Below are 23,595 nucleotides of genomic sequence, written 5' to 3' on the forward strand. Positions count from 1 at the left end.
ATAGATAGATAGATAGATAGATAGATAGATAGATAGATAGATAGATAGATAGATAGATAGATAGATAGATAGATAGATAGATAGATAGATATAGATAGATAGATAGATAGATAGATAGATAGATAGATAGATAGATAGATAGATAGATAGAGAATTCAGACAATTAAAACAAAAAAAATTATTTAACAATAAATCAAAAACATTTGTAAATATGTAATCGATAATGTTATATTTTGACATATTTGATTAGACTTTAAATCATTTTAAGTCATTAAGTTTAAATACATTTTAAATAAAAAAAAAACATTAATTTATTTACTTAATTTATTTATTTTTTACTTTTTCCAATACATCTCCCCCGCAGTTGTTTTTCCAATCCGAAACTTGCAAATAACTGAAAGTAAACATTGTCATTTCTCAGAAGGAAAGTCTCTTCGAAACCACAGCAGGTGACAGTGTGCGCAGGAGATAAATCAACCATAACGGCCACACAGAGAGATCAGCCAATTTGATTTTAAACAAAGAAGAGTGCTTTAACATCGTCGATACAAATCACCAATACACTGACAATGCTTTACAGTAATTTACATAATAATAATATGTATATGTATATATAAAATACAGTGATGTTATATGCAAGTAACTTTAAAACAACATGTGCAAATTTTATTTATGCTTATACATATTTTAGTAATATTATTATTATTTATTTTTTTTGGCATAAAAAATATTGAGCAGTCCCTTAAATTTCCCAAAATATGCGTGGTCTTTTAGATTTTGCATTGAAAATGGGATTTATTCACCAATTTGTTGCATCAACTCTTATGGTATAGTAGCTAACTTTACTATGATACAATAATGTTTAAAGTTTTTTTTTGTGCAGATCCATTCTATTTATGACATTTATGTAAATCATGACACACCACATGACACCACTAGTGAGCATATTAGATACAGAGCTATTTAATTAAAAGTTCTCCTCTTGAACTTCTAAAGACTCCATAGATGACACTGTGTGTGGACCTCTTCATCATTATGATTTAAAAATGATTACGTACTCAAAATACAGATTGTAGTGTCACACCATATGATGCCCATTTTATGGACAAAATGTAATTAGCTTGCTTTAAAATCATGCACTTTCTGTGTCCAGTAAAAATTCTGCTACTTAAACTGTGAATCTATCAATTATTAAAACTTTTCTGAGATACATTGTCATATTAGTAATATTAGTTGGTCACACATAGCTTGGTCAGTCACACCACATGACAAGTTTGATGTTTAGATAAAACCCTTTAAATAGAGGTTAGTATAAATCATCTAAAACTGTGGTATGCTATTATAACATCTTGACAAATGGACAACATAAAGGAATATCTTTTTACCAAATACCCACTTTTATTTTTCTGTATATATTTTCTCTATAATTCCTGGTAACCCTGAAATGTCATCACTGGGGATTTTAACAATCAGTAAACAATAAGTTCACTGAGCCGCCGCTGACTGCCTGAAGCTCAGAGACTAAATGCGCCATCCTTAATACATAAACTTCTGCTTTGACTTTAACTATATTCTATATTTAAAAAAAAAAAAAAAGTCTTAAAACTTTTGTGGCATAATGGATGAGTATTTTAGAATTTTTTGATAATTAACAATCCTCATGGGTTTCCTGTGCAGCACATGCTATGTTAACTACAAACGTTTGGGGGAAGAGCATTTATTTCGACTTGTGATCAAAACTGACTGGAACTATCTGTGCGTTTCAATGAAACTAATGCACAGCCACCAGCCAATCACAATCAAGAATTTCAACAAACCATTGATATATAGGTGACAGAGCAGGTGTATTAACAAAATCTTTCATCACTGGGAACAACTGGGGGTTTTAATAATTAATAAACTCTAAAATTTAGTCATTAATAAATAAAAGTCTATTCAACAAAGATATTTGTGCTTTAATGGGTGACACGGTTGCACAGTGGGTATTGTTGTCACCTCACAGCAAGAAGGTGGCTGGTTCGAGCCCCAGCTGAGTTAGTTGGCATTTCTGTGTGGAGTTTGCATGTTCTCCCCGTGTTTGTGTGGGTTTCCTCTGAGTGCGCTATAGGTGAATTGGGTAAGCTAAAATTGTCCTTAGTGTACGTGTGTATGCCCTTGTTCTCCAGGTTAGGGGTTGAGTGTCGTGCAAACAAACCACCTTGTAAAAATTCGATATTATTAAACACCAACATGGTGAAGCTGAATATCAACTTCGATATTAACAGCCCTGAGAGTTAGTTAGAGTAAGCTTTTGTATTTTGATCACTGGATTTGTGGTTTTATGTTCATAGTTGGAATAGAAGTTTTTGTTATTATTAATAATGTTAAACAGCAACAAAAATGTCAGGTCTTCTGTTCTCATATATATCAAGGGTGCCAATTTTATTGGAGGGCATTGTGTATTATATTTCACCCAGTCCTCTTCCTCAGGAGACAGGAGTCCCTGGATGAGCATACATGAGCTGCGCGGAGCCTGTACCACATCCTGTGTTTCAGTGTCTTGAACGAGCACCTGCCAAAAACTAAAACTGCTGAAGCATTTCCTCTTTTGTTCATCTCATTTCGATTACATTAGGGAAAGCAGCAGAGGAGAAGCGCTCCATATATTAATTAACACAAAGTTATTTATAATATTTATTTTGCTAGAGCACATTGTTAATATTAAGGTGAACAGTTAATCCACTGAAAAAACAACTTTGCTTTGGTAATCTTTAATCACAATCTAACCATTTGCTTCCACTCTGGATTGGCAGTCGTTCTCTGATGACATTAGTTTGACGGCTTGGGTGCTATACGCATAGCCATGCCCATACATTAGTTTACTGCAAGTGAAAGATGAGGAGGAGCGAAAAAAACCGCTGCCCCAACTTGATTTATTAGGTTTCAGTTGGAAATACTTAGTCATATGGAAACAACAGTAAACAGAAACTTAGTTCACACATCTGCGTGAAACAAAGTACTAAAGCTTTTAGTGAAAAGGTATTTTAAGAACCATTTTTTTCATACTTTTCTAATTCTGACGCACCTTTTTCTACTAAAAAACTTTTGTGAAAGTAAAAGGTGTTATTAATGAATGGAACCACTGATGCTTATAACAAACCTTTATTTTTTAAGAGTGTTGAACCCTAATGGTGTTCAGAAACATCTATTGTTGTTGCTGTTGTTGTTGTTGTTGTTGTTGTTGTTGTTGTGAGAAAGGCAGCAATGACTCACTGAGCACACTGTTACACAGTCTAAAGAAACACTCCATGTTGGTTGAATTATTTAGCAAAAGATTCAGAAATGTTTTAATTAAATCCAAGGTATTCACTCTGGCCTGCTTTGGATGCCATTCACAGTTCAGGGAATCTGCCCTTATTGGGTCTCTTACCAAAAGGTAGTAAAAAACAAAAAGTCATATAAATAAATTATAATTTAACTATTTTTTTTATTTTATGATAATAGAATAAGTTCTTAGTTATTAAGTCTATCATCTTGTAACCTAGCAGTAATAATCGTGTAAGTTTGTTTGCTTGACAAAAAGCAAAAAACAATCATTTTGTGAAAGCCATTGCTACATTTTTCAGAATTAATGAATGTAATGTAACACAATGTGCTTTTTCTAAATAATGTTATATGTTATGCAACAAAAATTGTTCCTGCATAACGGTTATGTCACATTGACTTGAATTTATGTTATGTCTTATGACTATTTAAAACTAATATTTTCATAATTTTTTAATAATTCAGTAAAGTAAATAAATATGATGTCCGACTTATAAATATTTATATATTATTTTTTTCCTCCTTTTACAAGCTGGCTATCACATTGACTTTCATTTACAAAGTTTTTTAAGGTACAAATATTTTTTTAAAAAGAAAGCTTTTTCCCTATTTTAATACAAAAAAATCCAAATAAGTTTAAATAAATTATAAATGGTTAATTATTAAATAAACTTATAAATTGTTTAAAAATATATATTTTAATAACTATTTATTTCAATTCTTTTTCTTATTTTATCAATATTGACTTCATGTCACATTACAACGGTGTATTTAAAACACACTTTTCAATGCGTTTTAGGGTACTTCCGTTCCGCACAAAACAAACATCGCGTCATGCACCCATAAAAATCACAATAACCCTCAAATGTACACACAACTGACAATATCTTCCACTTTTTCTCCAACCTCTTCCAAAACACATAAATACACCTATAAGAGACATTAAATATGAACAAAGCATGTTTGACCCCGTGAACTTCCCTATATTAAATAATACACGGAGAAAAAATAATAAAGAAGCCCAAGTCCGCCCAGCGATGCTCCCTGGGGCTCAATTGCGCAACAGTGTATCACTTACGATAAGGATCTCATTACGCTTCATTCTTTCTCTAAACAAACACCAACAAAAACGACCACCCTACAAACCCTTTCCCCTTTGTTATGCCCAAATCTGCTTGTTATGTCACAACAAAGAAAGACTTTGACAAACAAACCCAGCAGCGTTCATTTTTCACAGACTGTCCCGGATGTCTGCCAACATCGCAGTTACGCTCGTACTTTCAGAGATGAGAAAAAAAGTGCACGTTTCATCGACAGGACCAGCATTTTAAGCTCACACAAGCCTGTGAGTATTTAAAACACACGCCACTTACCGAAAGAAGTGATTTACTGCTTGCATTGGTCACGCGACATCTTCTCGTAGTAAAGTTTTCATCCAGCGTGCGACTCTGTTGTTTACAAAGTCTTGAGCGGAGTCGCGATTGGTCCGTTCTTGCCAAGGCGACGCCCCGATGATTAAAGCCCATCAGACGCGACGCGATACGAGGCGACGCTTCATTTCAACGCGTCGCAGGTTTGTTTGTTCGAGCGCAGCGGTTCGAGTTTGTCGCGTCGCGCTTTAAGTTAGTGTTTATTTGGTTAAGAATAGAGTTGCGCTGTTTAATCATTTGTTATAATTGAATTTGGCACAAGGTGGTGCCATTACCTTCTCAAAGTTTCAGATTTACTCAAAGTTCTCATATACACAGTGCTCAACATGTTTAAGTGCATTATATTTTGAAAATGAATGTTTTTATCCATTTCTCAGTTCATACATTTTTTATGACATTTTATTTCCACAGCAGAATGAACCGCCAACAAATCCAGCACATGTTTTTACTTCCAGCCGCAACCCAACACTGGGAAACACCCATACACTCTTGCACACACATTCACAACGGCCAATTCAGTTTATTTATTTCACCTATACCACATGTCTTTGGACTGTGGGGGAAACCCATGCGAACACATGCAAGGGGAGAACATGCAAACTCCACACAGAAATGCCAACTGACCCAGCCGGGGTTTGAACCAGCAAACTTCTTGCTGTGAGGCGATCATGCTACTCACTGCGTCACCCCATCACCCCATTTCTCAGTGAATATAATATATATTGGTGCAGTTGAACGAAACTGATTTATTAAACAGAATTATTTATTAAAATTATATTTTAGTCACAAACATTTTTAGCAATAGAAAGATTTAGATCATAGAAATTATTTAAGATATAGATCATAGAAATTATTATCTATACAAAGTACATTTAAATCATGCGAAATATTGAAAAAAAAATTAAACACATATAAATTTGGGTGTATTCATTTTGGGCCATTATCCTAAATAGGGCCACTATCATGAGTTAAGTTACCATTATCATAAGTTATTTTGTGACATTAACTCCAGATATGGCTTTAATGCTGACTAAACTAATAAAGCACAAATATAATATAGTTCAAGCTCGTTTATTCATTTTCTTTTCGGCTTAATCCCTTAATTAATCTGGGGTCACCACAGCGAAATGAACCACCAACTCATCCAGCAAATGTTTTACCCATGGGATGCCCTACCAGCCACAACCCAACACTGGTAAACACTCATGCAAACACTACAGCCAATTTAGCTTATTCAGTTCACCTATAACTACTGCATGCCTTTGGGGAAAACCAGAGAAATGTCGACTGACCCTTGCTGTGAGGCGATTGTACCCACTCCGCCACTGACACCCTACAGCAAAGCTTCCTACAGAAATATTCATTTAAATTTGTGAGGGGTGTGCTCATATATGTTGGGCACTGTATAATGAAAAAAATTATAAATCTAGATTAATAATAAAACAACGTCTTAATCCATTATTTATTTATTTATTTATTTCAAATAAAATGTATACAAGGGGGCGAGGCAGTGGCGCAGTAGGTAGTGGTGTCGCCTCACAGCAAGAAGGTCGCTGGGTCGCTAGTTCGAACCTCGGCTCAGTTGGCGTTTCTGTGTGGAGTTTGCATGTTCTCCCTGCATTCGCTTGGGTTTCCTCCGGATGCTCCGGTTTCCCCCACAGTCCAAAGACATGCGGTACAGGTGAATTGGGTAGGCTAAATTGTCCATGTATGAGTGTGTGTGTGTGTGTGTTTGTGTGAATGTGTGTGTGGATGTTTCCCAGTGATGGGTTGCAGTTGGAAGGGCATCCGCTGCGTAAAAACTTGCTGGATAAGTTGGCGGTTCATTCCGCTGTGGCGACCCCGGATTAATAAAGGGACTAAGACGACAAGAAAATGAATGAATGTATACAGTAATGATCGAGTTTTACACAAGGTGGTGCCGTTGTCTACCTTCCTATGATGTTTCAGATTTAACAGTAGACTTTGCAAAACAACTTTTTGTTGCATAACAAAATTATGTTTATGACTGTCGGCAGATTAAAAATGACAATTTTCATAAAATGATTTATATTTCATAATAATTATACAATAGTAACATAATGATGAGTTAGGTAAATGGTAAAAAATAACTATATATTTAAATAATACTAAAATAAAATTAATTCAAAACATATTAGGTAAAAGAAGCCAATAGCAAAATGCTGTGATATGTTTTAAAGGGAACAAACAACGTCTTCAAACTTAAATGTGAATCATGAATATCACAAATAACAAACTGTAATGGGTTTGATGTGATGAAATATCACATCAACCAAATGCTTGCATGCATATTATATTTAAAAACATAATAACAACATTTCTTGTTTGTTTCTAAACACTTTTTACCTTTTAATATTGCATATTAAAAATGGGGTCATTATATAAGAAAATCTCCTGAATATGATTTAAATGCACAAGAAATACACCTTCAAATGTTTACATCTGAATATATTTTTGTTTATAAATATTGGATTAACTTTTTGTTAAAATTAAATTATCTTTAATTTAAAAACTCACTTAAAAAATGGTCCTATAGGAATGTGGCTTCATTGTGTTATAGCTTGTTTTGAAGAAATGTTTTTTTGAAATAGTTATGAAGCAAATGACTTGCCTTTTAAGTGTTTTCAAATATAAATAGTATTTCTTTACTGCTTACTGGTTAAAAGAATGAATATTATTATATAGCATATTAGTGGGATATATTCTAAACTAAATATAGGCTTATTTTAATTCAGAAATGGGGTGTTTGGTATAACAAATGAAAATAGTAAATAGTTTTCTAAATATAAATAACATTTAAAACAACATGGCTGCTTGAAATTCACCTGAGTCAATAATAAAATACCAAAAACAATGCAATGTTCCAAAATGATCACCTAAATATGATTTATGATATTCAATTAAAGCAAATAAATTTTGAAGCTCATGTTCTTCATTAAAATAATAAAACAAGATATAATAAAGTAAAATATGATACACACAATGCACATTACAGGTTTTATCTTTAGGCTGTAGAATACATTGTCAAAATAACAGTTATTGATCTTGAATTAAAAGACAAACATTTTTATGGATCCATAAGTAGTTCATCTCATTCACTGCTCTCTTTTTGTCCACTTTAATCATGCTGAGACCATTCATTCAATCATTTTCTTTTTGGCTTGGTCTCTTTATTAATCAGGGGTTGCCACAGCGGGATTAACTGCCAACTTATCCAGCAAATATTTTACGCAGCAGATGCCCTTCCAGCTGCAACCTAATACTGGGAAACACCCATGCACTCTTGCCTTCACTGTGGAGGAAACCATGCCAACCACGGTGAAAACTGGCAAACTCTACACAGAAATGGCAACTGACCCAGCCGGGGCTTGATTCAGCGAACTTCTGGCTGTGAGGCGATCGTGCTACCCACTGCGCCACGCTTAAACCACATCTTCAAAAACTACTGAAAGAAAGGTTTTTATTTGAAAATTTGCAAATATGAATATGAAATCAAAATAATAAAATAATCATAATGAAGATGAATGAAGTTTTTAACAATTATAAAACTTTGTATTTCCAGAAAACAAAATTGGCATGTGCCTTTTCCTTAAAAATAGACACAATAATAATTGAAAGTGAAAGTGTGGGGTAATGTTTCCAAATGTAAACAACAAAAAGAGTATTCAACATCAATATTATCTCTTTTAAACTCTCTGAGATATCATCCCAGATAACAGCTAAAGTGCTCAGCATATATGAGCATATATAACACCCACCACAAATCTCTCATTTAAATGAATATTTTCTATAGGATGCTATACAATATTATATTTGTGCATATACTTTACATTAGTTTAGTCAGTACTGAAGCCAAACCTGGAGCTAATCTAACAAAATAAATTAAAACAATGGTTAAAATGTTGGTAGCCCAAGTGTGTATGTTAGTGGAAAATATGAAATAACGTTTTCAAGAATAGCAAAAATAAAAAATAATAAAAAATTAAACAATATTGTTGAAATGTTGTAGTTTGTAATTTTTTTTTACAATATTTTGCATGAATTTAAATGTATTATCTTTCCATTTCTAGAGATGTTCTTTGACTAAAATATTATTTTATTAAATATACCTGTTTAATAAATCTGTTTTGTTCAAATGCACCAATATATATTTTCTATATTCACTAAGAAAAGCGGAAAAAATAATTTTCAAAGTGGGCTGTACTCAGTTATACTGAGCACTGTATTGTTGCACATTTAAACAGTACATTTTAAAAGTTAAACATAACATTAGAAGAGATTATGAGTACAACAGTAAATAAAAAAATAAATAAAAAAATAAAAAAATTTGCATTTAAAAAAAGAAAACGTTAGATATTATTACTCAAAAGGTTAATTATACATTTTTAGTTTTTACAATTGTTTGTTGTAAACATTTTGTAGAAAATTCGGAATGAACCACCAACTTATCTAGCACGTTTTACGCAGCAGATGCCCTTCCAGCCGCAACCCATCTCTGGGAAACATCCACACACTCATTCACACTCATACACTATGGACAATTTAGCCTACCCAATTAACCTATACCACATGTCTTTAAACTGTGGGGGAAACCGGAGCACCCGGAGGAAACCCACGCAAACAAAGGGAAAACATGCAAACTCCACACAGAAATGCCAACTGACCCAGCCAAGTCACTTTCTTGCTGTGAGGCGACAGCACCTACTGCACCACTGTGTCGCCTGCTAATCATGTTTTTTATATATTTAGTCATTATGATTGATGTAAGTTGAGATGACTAGAATAGTTCATTTGATTCAACTAAACAAAGTAGGCAAGATTTTTTTTTACAGTGAGGGGTGCAAATTGGGCAACATTTCTATTCCTTCCGCTTATTCCATGCTCTATCAGGGGTCGCAACAGTGAAATGATACTCAGGTTACTTTTCACGGCATATATTTGATTGACACAATTGATGATTGGTCATTTTTAAAATGCATTTAAATGCAATTCTTTTACTTTGTTAGAAAAACACAACTAATAAAGTTAGGCTAACCTTTTCCCAATTAGCTTTATTTTATCTATTAATGAATTCCAGATATATTTTTCCCAAGGACTGATTCTTTTCTTTGACTGAAACACACATTCACTCTTTTTTATTATTATTATTGCCACATTATCGTCTCATTGCGTAACGATGACGTGCCTCTCGCTCCGTGTTGATGCATGGCGTCACGACATGCTCTCCTCGCCCCGCCCCTCGCGTTCCCCTCTGTGTTGTTTCCGCATAATTAGACGGAATCCCCGCCCAGCCCGAGCTCAGGCTGCCTGCGTTGTTTGGGGACAGTCCGAAGATGGCGACGGCCCAGCTGTACTGCGTCTGCCGGCAGCCGTACGACGTGAGCCGGTTTATGATAGAATGCGACATTTGTAAGGACTGGTTTCACGGCAGGTAAGAAATCTAGCGTTTTCTCCGCCGTATGATGTGAGGGAAGGCAAACAAAAACGCCCGTGTGTGGCATTTTGGGTGTCAGAAATTCGCCGTCCGCTGGTCTCGGTCTCTCGCTCGCACCGAGGCGATTTCACGCGCTGCTTTGTCAACATTTCCAAGCGTTGATAAACGTTTATTAGTAATTTCCTAACACACATGCTAGCTTTGCCTGTTTGCTAATTCGATCCCAAATGGCTTTGTTATTGTTTTGTAGTGATATTAAGTGTGTTTTTTCATTGCTTCTCCGACAGTTCAGTGTAAACGGGTTCACGCAGGGTTTCTCGGTAGCTTTGTGGCTAGGAGTTGCAGGGCATCAGCTGACATTAACCCCTTGTGTGGTTTTATGTCAGAGGTCAGTAAATATCTCTGCTTTGACTTGGTTGTTGTTGTGCACGTGAGACGTCAAGTGAAGATTTATAATGGGCATTTAAAATTTGAGTTAACGCTCTGTACTTGTCGTAAAGCTAAATATTAAAATCCTGGGATAAGAAGCTAAAAGTGTTAAAATTGTATCGCCTATGATTTTTAAACTTAAACTAAGCCGTGATCGATTTGGTGCCGAAGTATGGAGCTTGTGCACAGTTGCTTTCATCTTCGTTAAAGGGATTGTTCACTCAAAAATGGAAATTTGCTGTTTAGTTAATCAACTTCTGGCTATTCAAGCTGTAGGCACGGGTGAATTTAACCAATAAGTAAGATAAGCAGCCGCTTAGGGCCTCAGAAACTCTGGGGGTCCAGAAATAAATGCCTAGAAGTATAAATGATATCTATAACTTATATGTAGCATTGATTCTATTATATTATGAACAGTAAGGGTTTTAACTTGATTAACTTAACTTAATTATTACATCTGTGCAAATGTGTCCCCCACCTTCAATCATGGACGAGTCCAGCAGTCAATTCAGTACATATTTAGTTAAAAAAAAAATTTAGTTGTGATGTGAATTCATTTTAAGAAAACAAATAGTTTCAAAAGTTTTACATGATGCTTTATTATTATTTTGCATTTTAATACTTTCGGGGCCCCATTGATGGAATTGCTTGGGCCCCAAAATTATTAAATCCACCCCTGGATGTAGGTGACTCTTTTATTTATTTAGTAGAACATCAGAGATAATTTAAACTGACACTGGTCCTTTACAATAAAAAAAACAGCTTCTGGCACTTTTAGAGTAAAAAAAAAAGACATACAAGCAACCCGACATTATCACCTCTGTTTTCTGACTAATGTCATCTGATGTAGGCATTGAATGATAACAGTTTTCAAAATTTACAGCAGTTAAATTTTTTTTTTTTTAAATTTCTGCTATACCTTTTCCAAGGTATATGTAAGATTTTTATTTACATTTTTTTTGGTTGTATTTAAGACAACAGTTTCTCCAGCAGAAAAGATATTCAAAAATTCTGATCAAAATGGTAAGGAACGGTTTATTTAAATTATTTAGACTGACATGTTTACTGTAACAAAATATTATAAATGTTTAAAAAATATTATAAATGAAAAATATTCATTTTTTACAGTGAATATTTAAAAAAAATATTCAAAAAAAATTTTTTTACTTAGACATTTAAAAGGAATATATTTTAGAGCAGTAATCACAATACCATGAAACCATAATATTTTTATCCTAAAAATGCAAAACTCATCATTATTAACATTTAAAATCTTGCCAAACAATTTTGAGTCTTGAGCTGTTCATAATCGTCTGTATTGTGACCTTGCTGTCGTGTAATGAAGGTTTTTTAATTGGTTTTTAGTTGTTTATTGAAATGTAGCTTGTGCTTCTTCTAGATTATGGAATGGGTTTTTATAAAGTTGTAAATTAAACTTTGTTTTTAATGCACATATGTTGCATCTGCACATGTGTCATTATGTGATAAGAAGTTTGCACTGCAAACTGTTGTCATCACACACTGGAATGTTTGCTGAGGCTGTGAATAATGCTTGGTTTATTAGAAAGACTGATTGCTTTTCCTTTTTTACATTAGGAGCCTCAAGATTTGATTATGTATGAGTTGCCTTCACCAAAAAATCTTTAATTTTCTACTGAAGATAAAAAGTTAACAACCTCTTCATGACTTAAGAGTAGTAAGTAAATTAATTAAAGATTTTTTTGGGTGAACTGGCCCTCTAAGACTTGTTTGTGATTTCTAATAATATTATAAACTCCAATTTTTTTTGCATTTAAGGAGGTATTAAAAATAAAAGCAAAACTAGTATATTAAGACTTTTAGATCGTTTGCAATTCACTTTCAGTATTTAAAAAGAGCTGGACTGCTAATTAGAGACTACTTTATTTTCATGAATCTTATACTATGTCTTGTGTTCCTATAACTTCTAAATGAAATGCATTTGACATCCAGGTTGTTTCTTTGTTGGGTTTTCTGCAGCAGTCAGTCTTTGAAGCGTGAGGAAACGTGGGGGGTTTGATGAAAAGTTACACTGGGAGTGGAGGGGGGGTGACTAAACAAAGACGTGTGGCTGAGTTTACGACATCAGACCTTTTTCCAGTTTCTCTTCCTAAATGCTTAAATATGCATTTAAGTTTTTTTGGCCAGTAGTTTGCAATTTTTGGTTTAAAACGTTTTATTTGATAGTTTTAAATGTAAAACACTAAATAAAGAAGTGCAGCCTCCACGGGTTCTGTGATTGTTTGGTCTCTTTGATTGACAGCAGGGGTTGGGCATTTAAATCCCCCAGTTTTACTTAAAAGGGCATGTGGTTCCGCCTCCTTAAAGGGGCAGGTACTGTTTGACGTGTAGCGAGCTGCTGAGGCCATGTGTGAAACAGTGGGTTTAACATCAGCTTGAAACGTGAATATTGCCAGAAGGCATGCAAGAACATCATGCAGCTTGATTGTAAGTGTGAAATTGCTGGCTAGCACTTTTTTTTTGTAGTTTGATTTTAAGATTTCATAAATTCATGCATGTGTAAAGGTTGTTGTTGACTAAAAGTAAAATATATATCCATTTTAAATAAAATAATGGTTTAATAAATAAAATTGCAAATTCTTTTTTTTTAAACTGATCTTATTTTAGCTCATTAGCAAGGACACAATTTATTTTCACGGATATTAAAATCTAATAATAATAAAAGACAAAATTAACATATTCTAACTAACATTACTATGGAGGTTATAAAATAATAATTATAACAATTTGTTTCTAAAATGATTAATTCTATCCTCTATATGAGACTCAAGATTCATTTTTTTTCTTCAACTCAAATATTAAAATAGCATAAATATTAGGGCTGGACTATTTGGCCTAAAATTAAAATATCAATTAATTTAACATTTTAACCCAATTATAATTAATAAACAATTATTATTATTATTTTTCCTCAAAGTTCACTGAACTGATTTGTTGAGTAAATATGCTCACATATTACAAGCAAGATGTTTTTTAATTGAAGGGTGCATTACTGTATTTTAAAGTAAATAAAGGAAATACACACTAACTACCATCTACGATTATTTATTGGACATCAACACTAAACAACTGAAATTAAAACACACATTGCCCAATGCTTTGTTCACACCAGACGTGGCATGCGCAGATAAATTTCGATATTCGAGCGTAGATAGACGTGAACATTTTGAGTGTACTCTATTCATTTGCGTCAAATTAGCTTCGTTTGATTAATCGCCCAGTCCTAATAAATATGCAATTCCACCTTCCATCTCAAAAATAATTTAGCTAATAAAGAAATACTTTAATACAATAAAATATGCTGTTTCCCAGTGATGGGTTGTAGCTGGAAGGGCATCCACTGTGTAAGACATACGGTGAAAAAGATGGCGGTTCATTCCGCTGTGGCGACCTCAGATTAATAAAGGGACTAAACTGAAAAGAAAATGAACGAATGAATAATATGTGCTTTTTCTGTGTTCTTCAGCTGAAATTAAAAAAATGAAATGCATAAAATAGCATATTTAACAAAATGATGTATAGTTTGATAATAATAATAATTAGAGATGATCTGACATAAACTCATCGCAACTGTTTGTTTGTGGGTTTACATGCATTTTAACTTCTTATGCACCAAATATGCAAGGCCAAATGTCTTCCTCATTGGGGTACGTTGAATTATTCGTCCATCATTTACAATGTTTCCTAATTGCATTGTTAGTCAGTTTTGTTACCAATATTTTTTTATCTGTTTATTTATTGTTTTCTGTAAAGCTGTTTCATTTCTGACCATGAATCATCCACACTAAATGGTTATAAGAGACGTGTTTATAGGATTATATGCAGCATCCTTCATTTCTTCTCTTACAAAAGGAGAGAACTTCACTTATATATCATATTTTGAGGGGAAAATGTGCTTTTATGCAATGTTAAAGTTTGAAGCATCAGAATCGGTACTCCTTATCGGCAGATCACCATGAAGAGGAATCGTTATTTGATATCGGCTCCAAAAATTCCGATCCGAGCATCCCTAATATTAATAAATAATATTGGTAATATTGTTGCTATCAGCAACCCTAAAATAATGCTAATAGAATATGACTATCTAGAACAACAACAATTTATTCTTCTTCCTATTTTGTAATTAGTCTTAAGCAAGTCACAGATTGGAGCAGTCTTGAAATGCTCTGACTCTGAATTTTAATTTTAAACAATAGTCCAAAAATGTCACACCCAAAATGTTACACTTATTAGAGAATATGAGTATTTCCCATTATTTTCAATGACGCTTGCATTAGTTATGTTGAATTTTGCCGAGGGGTTTCTGTATCTTCATATTACAACACTGTGGTGCCCACTGGCAGTGTTGATAATGCGGGCTAATCATATTTGGGGAAAGCGTGGTTGATGCGTTTTGTTCGGTTTCTCAAAGGTTCCATGTGGCACCGCTGCCTGCCACCAATGGGATTATCCACCCAGGCCTGGTTGTTATCTGGCTCCATGCACAGGCCGGTTTTGGAAAGCAAGAGCTGCTTGGGGCGAAAACCTCAGAGGATTACAAAACTCCTGATATTTATGCCTGATAGTTACAAGAGGCCCAGACGAACACTCTTAACTAAGGGTAGGAATCTTTAGGGAATTCACCATTCTAAATCCTGGAGTCACGTTTTGATTCTATTTTTTTGTTTATGACAGGAAACAGCCAATCAACAAGCTCTGAATGTAACATTTAAATGCCAGATTACAAAGCGCAATCATAAAGTACAAAATTTCTCATTCCAAAAAAAAAAAAAAAAATGTTGCATTTGTTTTTGTTTCATTTAGTTTGTTTACCTTTCAACAAAGAAATGTATTAAAACAAAAATGTTTTAATAAAGATATTTGGAAATGATATTAAAATTCCTATTAGTTCAGAACCACATATAACAAACTTTAAAACAAAGTGCACAATTCTTCGTTCATTTGCTACACTTTCACTTTCATTCGCTGTTCATGTTTAAGGCTGAGATGAGCGAGTTGTGTTCAGGAAGTGTTCAGTTGTCAAAATGAGCGAGTTGTGTTCAGGAAGTGTTCAGGAAAAGCAAAACAAGAGCGAAGAAACTCGACACAGCGGAACATTTACACCACTGCCAACTAGCGTTTCGGAAGTGTTAATGCAGACCAACAGAGACAGCGCGCAGAAGTATAAATGCACAGCCAGGCGCGTAGCATGCGCCGTTGGTTACGCCGGTTATTTGACGCAGAAGTATAAATCAGGCTTTACCGTGAGCGGCATACAATTCTGCTGTAGTCAGTGTCCATCTATCATGTTAATGCCACCCTGTCTACATTCTGTAGTTTTTTCGGGATTCTAAAGCCAGTCACACACAGGATAAGATCTACAGTACTGCGCCGTGTCTATTAAGGTTTAGAACAGTGGACACCACCAGACAAGAAGCTCTGCGCCATTCCATGTCTTTAAATTTCTTATGTTTGTCCATATTTGCACAAATTAAGCGAATTTGGGAGCATCACAATCAGAGAAATGATTATGAACTTTCGAGAGTCGATTACAATAATTACCAGAAAGAATCATGATGCCTCAATAAATAAACAAATTTTCTCCACTCATACTTTTAACGTTGTAAAAACACTCATATTTTTTGCAAGATGTCGTCAATCTGCCATATCAGAGAAAAAAACGTATATAATGCCACTGAACTGAATGCACTCGCATATTTAGCTGATTATTATTGCTGAAAATGATTAATATTGTCATGTTTTGGCAGTATTACACAGTCTGATAGTGCACGATGGTGCCGTGGGTAGTGCTGTTGCCTGTTGCCTCACAGTCAATTGGCATTTCTGTGTATAAGTTAAGTAATTTAAGTAAGTTAGTTAGTTCTTTGCCAAGCTGAACCAGGATTTCCAAGGCAAGAATCTTGACAACATTCATGCTTGTTCTTATCGTTTCTGGGCAAGTAATTAAAATTTAAAGCAACTACAAAACTGCAAAATGATGTATTCAGTAGTACATCAAGCATGTAATCCATGCTGTTTACATTTGAGTATTGCCACTATGGCCGTGCATATGGGGGTGACCGGAAATCTTGATAGAATCAATTCATCTTTGTTTATATCGCTTTTACAATGTAGATTGTGTTAAAGCAGCTTAACATAAAAATTCTAGTAAATTGAATCTGTGTCAGTCCAGTTTTCAGAGTTAAACTTTTGTTTTGTTCAGTTCAGTGTGGTTGTATTTTCACTACTGGAAGTCCAAACACTGAAGAGCAAATTCATCGATGAGCAGCTCCACAAGTCCCAAACGAAGCAAGCCAGTGGCAACAGTGGCAAGGAACAAAACGTCACCAATTGACGAAAGTGAAGTAAAAAAAAAACCTTGAGAGAAACCAGGCTCAGTCTGGCAAAACTATTTCTCCCTTGGCAAAACTTCCTGTGCAGACCTACAGTCTGGGTGCCGGAGGCTGGAGAACATTGAATGCAAACCCTTCTCTATCAATGTCTTCTATATGTGCCAAGTCGACGACAAACAGCTATCCAACTGTGTTGTCGCCTTGCATTAGATCGCGTTAGATAAACCAAAAAGCTGCACATTGATAAACCGAACGGATGAAAGCTGACTGAATTGAGAATCATAAACAAAATGGAATTGTAAACAAAGCAGCATTTTATACCATGATCACTGTAATTGTCACTCACCACAGAGGAATTCACTTGTGCAAATATGTCTGATAATGTAATAATTCATATCGTTTGCAAACATTTGACAAATGTAGCAATTACAGCCGGCCTTTTTTATCTTTTCTGACATGAAATGTTTACTTGCTACGTCATGTCACACTCTTGCTCTGATACATTGCTGAATAACCAGTCGGAGCGATCTGTTCAGCCAATGGTCCAACGCTGAATCAGGCCAATGAGCTTCGATGTTAACCAAATGAGAGCTGACATGTGGAACACACCAAACATACTAGCCTGACTGACGAAGCTCAACAGCTGACTGTCGGAATGGTGCATCCTGGCGCTTACCTTTACCAGATTTTTTACCTTTTGGCCAGATTCACAATAAAAGGGCTTGTTTAAATAGTTCTTTCATCCTTAGCAAATCCTCATAAATCAGTTCTGAGCTCTGCGATTCATTGCGTCTCTTGTCTTTTGAATAATGTGCATATTTGCATGCTTTGTGCTCGTGCGTGGGCGTATTTGTGTGTTTGTGGGACGGGAAAGATTGATGGAGGCTTCGCTGCCCAGAGGCAAGTTCAAAGACTCATTCATCAATGTCCCTGTGAGGGTGAAAACACTGAGAGGAGATCGATGACTTCTGTCTTGTCAGACCAGTTTTTTAGCTGGATTTGTCCTGCTTGAAAAGTCACCCAGTTTTTATATTGAACTTAAGAGATTCTTGATGAAGATAAGATGATCACGTGATTTTGGCTGCTTTACTTGAATATCAGTCAGGGTCAGAAGTTATTTTTTCATTAATGTATTCTGGCTCCAAGAATTGTTCTTTATTTCGTTTATAACTTCAGTTTTTAAAATGCAAATCATACATATTATTGAGTGAATGTGAGGGGGAAAATAAGTTTTGAATGTTACAGTAATTATTATGGCTTGCAATATTTTATTTAGCTGTGATTTATATTGCAATTTGAATACAATTTCCAAATCAGTATGGAAAATATAGATTGATGCATTTGAACAAAACAGATTTATTAAATAGATATATTTATTAAAATAAAATAATATTTTAGTCACAACATCTATAGAAATGGAATGATAATACATTTAAATTCATGCAAAATATTGCAAAGAAAATTAGAAACTACTAAATTTCTACAAAATGTTACGTATTTTTTGTTTCTCTTGATTTTTGCCGTTTTTGAAAAATGCATTTAATATTTTTTCCCTAACATTTTTTCAACATTTATTGTAAGTTATTTGTTAGATTAGCTCCAGATTTGGCTTTAGAACTGACTAATCTAATGTATATACACAAATATAACATTACTGACTAATCTAATGTATATGCACAAATATAATATTACAAAGCATCCTATAAATATGTTAATTTAATAAGAATATTAAGAATATTTATTTAAATGAGTGATTTGTGGGGAGTGTACTCGCATATGTTGAGCGCTGTAGATATAAAAGACATTGTTTAATTTGCAGACATTTTTTGTCTTATTTTTAATTTGAATGTATTTTATTTACTTTGTAGTGTTTTCTTTTTTTATTTATTTTCTGACTCTGTTAAGAATGGGATAGAATCTAATGCATTACCATCTAAAAGAGCCAGTTATGCATAATTCATTTGTGATGATAATTTAGTTAAAAAGGTTAAGCATGGTGAAAATAAATATTGAAATATAACAAGAATTCATAGTGATTATATTATCTAAAATGCATAATTTAATAATTAATACAATTTAAAAACTTATTTTGGTATTTTTGGTTTCCGACAGTAATACGTCATGAGGTCATTACTTTGTACGTTTAAGTCACATTGCAGTTATGGATGATGGAAGCAACACAGTTTTTTGACCGAGCTATATCGAGTCTTTTGTACCTTTGTATTTTTGTTAGAATATCTTCAGTAAACCCTTTTAAAAGAAGATTCGGTTTTACTTTATTTTTTCAAATACTGGTTGTTGGACTAGCTGCAAAATGTGGTACAAAAGGATGTGCACGAAACCTGTGCCACTACACCATCAGAAAGAAAATGATTTTTACGTAGGGCTGCACGATTCTGGCTAAAATGAGAATCTTAAGATTAAGATGCTTAAGATCAAGATCACTGTTTTCTCACTATTCTGTAGATGTAAAATAAAGGTTAGGCTATTATTATCCTTATTTTTCAGACATATGGTTAAACAACCATAATAATATTAGGCCTACGTGTAGGTCTACTGTTGGTTAAAATGCAAGGTTTTGTATAGACTTGGAATGGTGGACTTGAACAGATTTTAAATTTGTCCTGGTTGTTGATGCACAGTAAAGTGACGACATTAGAATACACTAATTCATAATTCTAAAGTTGCATTATGTTTGAGATGTATGCTTGCAATCTGTAATTGAAATCATTATTAGACCATTTCATTCACTGATAAAATCAGACATTTGTCATTATTATTATATTCAACATTATATCGGCTAGAGTAGCTGTACTGATAGAGTGAAGACTTTGTTCGCTATGAAAGAAAAAAAACATATCAAATGTCTGTCATAACTCTAAAATGCAATATAGCCCTAATCGTTTAAATGATGTGTGTGCCGGTTTCACTTCAACTTCCGAGTGCAGCTCATGGCTGTTGTCACTGTGAGGAAAAAAACACATACATGCAAATCATGTTTCCCACGCCGCACTCAAATGATCGCTCTGGGCTACAAACAGAGCGTTATTTCCAACTTTATTACATGTTATTTACAGCCTGTGCAAGTTCTGTTCACTAAAGTCAGCATCATTGGTGGACACGTGCGCGTCCTCTTGGTAGTAAACCGAACTCAAGGCCAGCTCAAGTGTGATATCTCAACCGTGAAAACATCATCACATTAAAACAGAAATGACATTTTTGGGTAAATTAACGTTATACTTTTTAAAATTCGGTATGTGACACTTAACACCATTTGGAGGAGTCCATGTTGCTTTGAAGTCTTGTGCGACTGCCCTCACACTTCTCTCTTGACCTTGAATATATAATCGGCTGAATCATAGAAAAGTTGAATTAAGATACTAGAGTTGAATCGATCGCAATCATTTTCAATTAATCGCGCAGCCCTATTTGTATGTAGTTACTATATGAAGATAAAATCTCATGTGAACATGATTATTTGAATCAAAAACTCAGTATTGCAGTGGTAAAGATATCTCTATATTCATTTTTCATACTGTTTAGTAGCAAGCTGTTTGTCAGATGGATTTTTCACAGACCGGTCATGATCAACTGCCTGAGGTTAGGTTAGCAAACTATTGATTTCAAGACCTTTATCCGCTTCATGAATAGACTGAGGATCACATTGGTGTTCTGTCTTCTTGTCATATCCAATAAGGGCTGATATTATATGTTTAATGCTTAAAGGATAAGTAGTTATAGTGCTGTGAGGATTTGCTCATTGCAAAATACTATAAACTTGCAAAAACGTCCACTGATTTCATTATGCACTGCATTATAATTTTTTTTTATTTGACATCGAAAGTAAAAAATATATATTATTTGAAATTAAAATCGTTTGCTGCATTATAAATGTCTTTACTATGACTTTTGATCAATTAAATCCGTTCTAGCTGATTAAAATAATTATTTAAACATTTAAACGTGGTAGTCTCTAGTTGAAACTGTAAGGCTCTGTACTATTTTTAAACCGCAGCTACAGTCTTGTTTGTGTTTTGATCTCCAAACAGAGGTGAGAGTTTGCAGCACATCTGTGTCTGGAGGAAGTGCCCTGCTCATGTTGGGCTGATGGTCGCGGCCAGGCTTGCGAGTTTACAGCAGTAAAGCCTAGCTTCCTACGCTAAATGCAGCTTCCTGTGCTCATTACTCTCAGGGGCTACATAGACGCTCTTAAACTTCACAAAGAGACAGAAAGTAGAAGAGAGAGGAAGGCTTAGTTTATCTACCTTAACCCCTGTTTTATGTTATGTTTCCTGGTACTGTCTGTTGGCTGAGTTGTTTTTTTTTTGTTTTTTTTTGCACACTGTTCGTTTCCTCTCTGAATTCCCACAGCCAGGCTTAATATAGCGAATAAGTACATCTAAATAGACAGTGTCCTCTGTGTTGTTTGAACTGAAGATCTACTTTGCTAACAAAGGGTGTAGGTTCACCTCAGAGTCCTGCACGGCCACTTTATCTTGCTGTTCTGTCATTATACCCTCAAGCAAAAGCACTTAACCCTAGTTTATTCCAGGGAGCCTTTGCAATTAGACTGTTGCAGGTCGCACAGGATGAGAAGTGTCCACTAAATGATGATTAACTTAAGCTCGGGACTGATGAATGCGAGAGAGGTCATTGTCAGGTTCTGCTTTGGCATCCCACTCGGAAATCCTACACTTCCACCTCGTAATTAAGGACTCTATAAGTTAAAGTCAAGGGGAATGAGCTAATTTGACTGTGTTTGCTTAGGCTGGAGGCTATTACAGCAAGTTACAAAATGAGTATTCAGTCATCGTTTACTCACTGTAATGTCTTTCTGGGCTTTCTTTCTTTCTTTTGGAAAACACAAAAGGAGATGGTTAGTAGAGTGTTCTCACTGCTCTTTTCCATATAGTGGAAGTGAATGGCAACCAGGGGTTGTCTTATGACTTGCATGCACATAAAATATTTTTTAGAAACTTTTTTTATTAGAGCTGCACAATATATAGTTTGAGCATCGCTATCGCAATGTGTGAATCTACAATAGTCACATTGCAGTATATATTAAGTGAATGTAAACAATTTGGACATGAGAAGTTCTAAAGCGTCCCACTTCAACAAGGATTAATTGTGTTTAATTTTGTTTTGCGATTAGGGACTTCCGTTATGCCTCGTGGAGACTACACTAACTGACAAAAGTCTTGTTGTCGATCCCAGTTGTAAGAGCAACAAATACTAACTTGACTTCTAATTGATCATTTGGAAAAGTGACAGAAGGTGGATTTTTTTTAAATGAATCATCTGTTGAACTCCATCTCAATAATCACAAATACTGCAGAAGACCTATTGGAACCCGCACGGACCTGAGGTGCTCACAGAAATCAGTCAAGTTTGGTGAGGAAAAAATCATGGGGTTGCATTCAGTATGGGGTGTGTGAGAGATCTGCAGAGTGGATGGCAACATCAACAGCCTGATGCATCAAGACATTTGTGTTGATCATTACAGTACAAACTACAGGTTTTTCAGCAGGATAGCGCTCCTTCTCATGCTTCAGCCTCCACATCAAAGTTAGTGAAAGCAAAAAATGTTAAGGTGCTCAAGGATTGGCCAGCCCAGTCACCAGCATTATTGAGCGTGTCTATGGTAAGATGGAGACATTGAAGATGCATCTAAAGGTTCTTGATGAACTCTGGGAGTCATGCAAGAATGCTTTTTTTTGCCAATCCAGATGACTTTGTTAATAAGTTATTTAAGTCATTGCAGAGATGTATGGATGCAGTTGTCCAAGCTTACGGGAGCCATACGTGATTTTAATTCTTTTTCCACTGCACCATGACTTTGTTCTATACTGTACATTATGTATGCATTAAGTAAAAAGACTTTTATCTTAGCAAAGTCATACCCTTCTGTCCTTATTAAATAATTAAAAATTAAGGCATGATCATATTTTATTTTGGTAAAACAAGCATAATCTAGAGGCCTTTGCCTTTCATATAAGCCACTTCTGATACCAAATGATCAACTAGAAGTCAAGTTATTATTTGTTGTTCCTAAAACTTGGATGGGCGACAAGACTTTTGTCAGCTAGTAGATCAAGTGGAAGTCACTCCGTGAACATTTGTGTATTTTTTTCTATTAATTTGTTATCTTTGTTTTACATTTTATAAAATAAGCAACGTTGGATCGCATCTAAAAATTATTATATTTCTGTATGTCAGTACTGTAAAGCCTGATTTATACTTCTGTGTCAAGTGACCGGCGTAACCAATGGCGCATGCAACGCGCGTAGCTGTGCATTTATCTTTCTGCGCGCTGTCTCTGTTGGTCTGCATTAACACTTCTAAGGGCCTACTCGCACTATGCCATCCGTAACGTGCCCAGGCCCGTTTCCCGGATCGTTTGAGAAGTGTGAGTGCGCTGAATCGCGCTCAAGCACGGTTCACTTGGCCGGCCCTGGCCCGGTTGGGAGAGGTGTGCCTGAGCGCGGTACACTTGGGCTTTGGCGCGGTACGCTTGTGTGTGAGTACAAAACGCGCCAAAGCCCGAAACTGAAAGCAAGACGTGACTTTTAAAGGACTGTTTGATATGGATTTATTAATCATTCTTACT

General features: G+C 34.8%; 2 protein-coding genes across 5 annotated transcripts in view; one reads left to right on the forward strand and one right to left on the reverse strand.

Annotated features, from left to right (window-relative positions):
- Nucleotides 1–4,774, reverse strand: part of ccnd2a (cyclin D2, a) — a 275,408-nt gene extending 270,634 nt beyond the window's left edge. For both annotated transcript variants that reach the window (XM_073942382.1, XM_073942381.1), the window contains exon 1: nt 4,677–4,774. The gene's annotated coding sequence lies outside the window, so the exon portion shown is untranslated. The remainder of the gene's footprint in view (nt 1–4,676) is intronic.
- Nucleotides 4,775–10,078: 5,304 nt separating this feature from the next.
- The window catches only part of kdm7ab (lysine (K)-specific demethylase 7Ab), a 64,702-nt gene continuing 51,185 nt past the window's right edge, over nt 10,079–23,595 (forward strand). For all 3 annotated transcript variants that reach the window (XR_012399872.1, XM_005174322.5, NM_001202419.1), the window contains 1 exon segment: nt 10,079–10,185. Coding sequence is in view for 2 of the 3 variants with exons in the window: in XM_005174322.5 (XP_005174379.2) it covers nt 10,088–10,185 (98 nt within the window). In the remaining variant the exon portion in view is untranslated.

This window comes from Danio rerio, chromosome 25 (assembly GCF_049306965.1).
Source record: "Danio rerio strain Tuebingen ecotype United States chromosome 25, GRCz12tu, whole genome shotgun sequence".
NCBI classification, from domain to species: Eukaryota; Metazoa; Chordata; class Actinopteri; order Cypriniformes; family Danionidae; genus Danio; species Danio rerio.